Source organism: Nicotiana tabacum, chromosome 19, assembly GCF_000715075.1.
Source record: "Nicotiana tabacum cultivar K326 chromosome 19, ASM71507v2, whole genome shotgun sequence".
NCBI classification, from domain to species: Eukaryota; Viridiplantae; Streptophyta; class Magnoliopsida; order Solanales; family Solanaceae; genus Nicotiana; species Nicotiana tabacum.
In genome coordinates, this window is record NC_134098.1 from 146201579 (window position 1) to 146205129 (window position 3551).

The 3551-nt window shown below is 34.7% G+C and overlaps 1 protein-coding gene across 1 annotated transcript; it reads left to right on the plus strand.

Annotated features, from left to right (window-relative positions):
- The first annotated feature begins 215 nt into the window (after positions 1 to 215).
- Positions 216 to 1619, plus strand: LOC142173882 (uncharacterized). The gene is made up of 2 exons (XM_075239803.1): positions 216 to 371; positions 1015 to 1619. Exons 1-2 carry the CDS (start codon positions 294 to 296, stop codon positions 1330 to 1332), a joined length of 396 nt encoding a protein of 131 aa, XP_075095904.1. The 5' UTR covers positions 216 to 293; the 3' UTR covers positions 1333 to 1619.
- The last annotated feature ends 1932 nt before the right edge of the window (positions 1620 to 3551 follow it).

Genomic DNA, 3551 nt, shown 5'->3' on the forward strand with positions numbered 1-3551 from the left:
ACTACCACTAGTTTAAGACGAGACCCGTTCAAGTAGAAGCAAAGTCCCACAAACATAATTATATAAAGAGTCTTGGTCATTGACACGTGTTGTGCTTTCTCACCATTGTCTTGAGAAAAACAAGATCTCTTTTAACGGAATAGGAAGAATAGTTTGTAACCATAGACTAGCTAATTATAGTTACAATTAAACCTATAAATAGTAGCTCACAAATAAAGGTTTTTAGTCTAAAATCAAAATCTCTTCAAATATTATCTATCTGAGTTCTTTGTGAAGTGTTTAGAAGCAAGAAAATGCAGGCTATCAAAGAAAAGTTCAATGATATGAGCGCCATGCGCAAGGCCAAATCCGAAGCCAAGGAGGAGGAAAAAGTAAGAATTACATAAATATATACAGAATGTTTCAATCTCTGTTAAAGAATGAATATTTAAAGGGATCAGATCATTTAAAGAGTAGTTACAGATAATTCTTTACAAATTCAGAGGCAGATCCAGGATTTCAGGAGGATGTGTGGTGTACTATTGTAAAGAGATGGATCTAGAATTCACATTTGATGGGTTTAACTTTAGTCTATTACCCTAAACCCACTATACTTTTGAAGATATAGGTTCAAAATTATACTTTTTGAAATTTTACTTATTTTCACATATATACCTATACTCCATTTCGAAAACAAGACCGTCCGGAGTAGGTTTTTGAACCGCTAATTTCACTTGTAGAGGTTTACCCAATAAATATTGCACCACCGGAATCTTTGAGCATGGGTGCACGCACATTTAATTAATTTTGAAGAAATATAACATTGTTATGCATGGTTTAGGGAGAAAAGCATGGGTTCACGTGAACCTATATCCTAAGACTTAGATACACCCTTGTTTACGATTAATATTGACCAATAACCTGAAATAATATTAGATATGTTACAAGTACATTACTACTTAAATCATAGTAAGAGCGTGAAAATTCTTATATTGTCAAGGTATATAATTTAAATCTGTTTTCAAATGTTAATAGGCTGAGAAGGAAGTGGCAAAGATAAGAGTGGAAGTAGCGCATGAGGTAAGATTGGCAAGAGAGGCAGAAGCAGCGATGGATCTGCATGTGAACAAAGCTGCAGAGAAGATTGCACAACATGAGCCAAAGCATGAACCAGGAGCCTCGGACCCTTATGGAGCAGCCAACTTGACCAACATTGACAATTCCAGTACTGGAGACTCTTATGGTCTTGATCATGCCAACCATCTTGGCCAAGTCAATGCTGCTGGAACAGGACCAACTGGCTACACGGCCGATAATCGGTCCGGAGGGCCTCCAACTAACAATCTACTTTAGACAATTTCTGTACTAGCAATTTGATGCTTCAAGATTGGTTGCTATTAGCGGTTCAAATTGGTAGCAAAATTGAGTCTTCGTAGGGCAATTGTCTATGTTATAGAAGAATAAATGGAGCAGCTTTTGATGTTCTCCAATGTTGCTCTTGTAGGGTTGGTTTGATATATCCTTTTGTAACTCTTGTTAGAGCTGCCCTTTAATCCTTGTTAATTCTTGGTAGTTAGATTTTTATTCTTGAGTTGCTTTTGTATGTCAAGTTCTTACCTATATACTACATTTTCAAATGACCATATATGTGTTATATCTATTCCAACAAATAATATATATCATCATCAAGTGGGTGCACCCCAACTTCAAAGTTAATTTACCAAGTTATCCTTTAAATACTGAGGGACTCTAATAACCTTTTGACATATAACTATTGACTATAATACCCTTTTGACATATAAATATAATTGCTCCTTCATTGACCTGTATATTAACAACATTCAGAAGAATTTGAGGAGTTTTATCAATAACTAATAGACTATATTCATTTGATTAATTGATACAAGAGCAGATTCATTCATCAATTAAATGCCAATACATAGTGAAGAATGTAGAGACAAATATCTTTTGACGTTAGAGCTCATACACAACAGTTTAGAGAACTTGTGGACGATCTATTTTCCCAAATTCTTCACCCTTTTTCCTTGTTCCCAATCCCATTTCTTACATTCAATTCCCTTTAAGTTTTTAATAAACTTTAAGTTACAATTCTCAGAACTTAAGTGTCTTTCTCCCATTTAATTAGAATCAGTTATGAAAGAGAGGTTTTGTGGTTACCTTGGAAAGAGAACTTAAGACGATAAGGGCATTAGTCTTCATAAAAGAGAGGTTAGGTTTTGGTCTTCTTTCACTCCTAGAAAGATAGTATATGCAACAATGAAGCCGACCAAGCCTGGGATTAGGAGGGGCAAATGGGCGGCTCGGGTTGGATATGAGCGGGTCGAAAATGGGTAATTCAAAAAATGGATAAATTATCCGACCCGATCCATATTTAATACGGATAAAAAATGGGTTATCCAGCGAATAATATGGTTATCCATATTATCCATGGTTTATTGAATATAATCACTCTTGGGAAAATTCCTTGTCTCTCAACCTTGAGTAGACCCCAATTTGAGGCTTTAGAAATGTAAAAGTTAAACCCATTAGTTATTCATTGATTATCCATTTTCTAAGTGGATAATATATTTTTTATCCATATTCGACCCATTTTTAAAATGTTCATTATCCAACCCATTTTCTGATGGATAATATGGGTGTATAACTATTTTCTTTTAACTATTTTGCCAACCTCTACCTGGGATTAAAGAGCCATTGGAGCATATCACAATAACAGGATCACTCTTCCTCCTAGAATGCTAAGAATCTGGTATTGAGGTTGACGTTACTATTTGATTCCTTTTCTTCCTTAGCTAAATTTATTATGTACGTTTCAATTATGTCACAGCACAAAGTTTGGTATGCAGACTTGTAGTACTACTAGCCTTTTGGAGTTACAACTATAATTTTGGTGCCAAAAAGTGTTAATTTTTCCTTTGCACTTTAATATCTTTATCTGTATTAGTGTATTGTGCTTGTGATGAACTCATGAAGACATTTTGGATTTTTAGAGTTCAAAGCTATTTTTCGTAACACTCATTTTGGAAACTTATGTATAACTCATAATTTATCATCTAAATCTATACATGTTGAATGTATAAAAACTTAATTTCTTAAAATTATAATAATATATGTACAATTATGTAAATAATTTTCCTACCATTCTAACTACATTTTCCTTATTATTTAGGAGGAAAATTAGAGATTTTGTTTTGAATGTGTTTCTCCCTTGATTCTTCTCTCCTGATTATCTCCGCGACTCAAGGGCTGAAACAGTGTATTTCTCGAATGTAGGATGATGCAGACCTCCTGGGATGTATTTGATCTCCAGCTTCTTGAACTATTTGATTGTCAAGAAGTATCCAGCCATATTTTGATCTCTTTGTGAATATCCCAAGAGTTTATGGGATTTTCGAGACTCCTCTTCAAGGGAATATGTATCCCGTTATATAGGTGTGCTTTAGGGTTTAGGGTAGAGTAACCTCCAAAAAACCCTAATAGACTCCATACTTCAACGTTTGTCGGGGTGTAGGCTTGCCAAAACTTGAAGACGAGACTTGAAGTACTCGACC

Coding starts and splice junctions, on each gene's coding strand:
- LOC142173882 (XM_075239803.1), top strand. CDS start 294: ATGCAGGCTATCAAAGAAAAGTTCAATGATATGAGCGCCATGCGCAAG. Junction 372..1,014: donor AAGCCAAGGAGGAGGAAAAA/GTAAGAATTACA, acceptor AAATGTTAATAG/GCTGAGAAGGAAGTGGCAAA.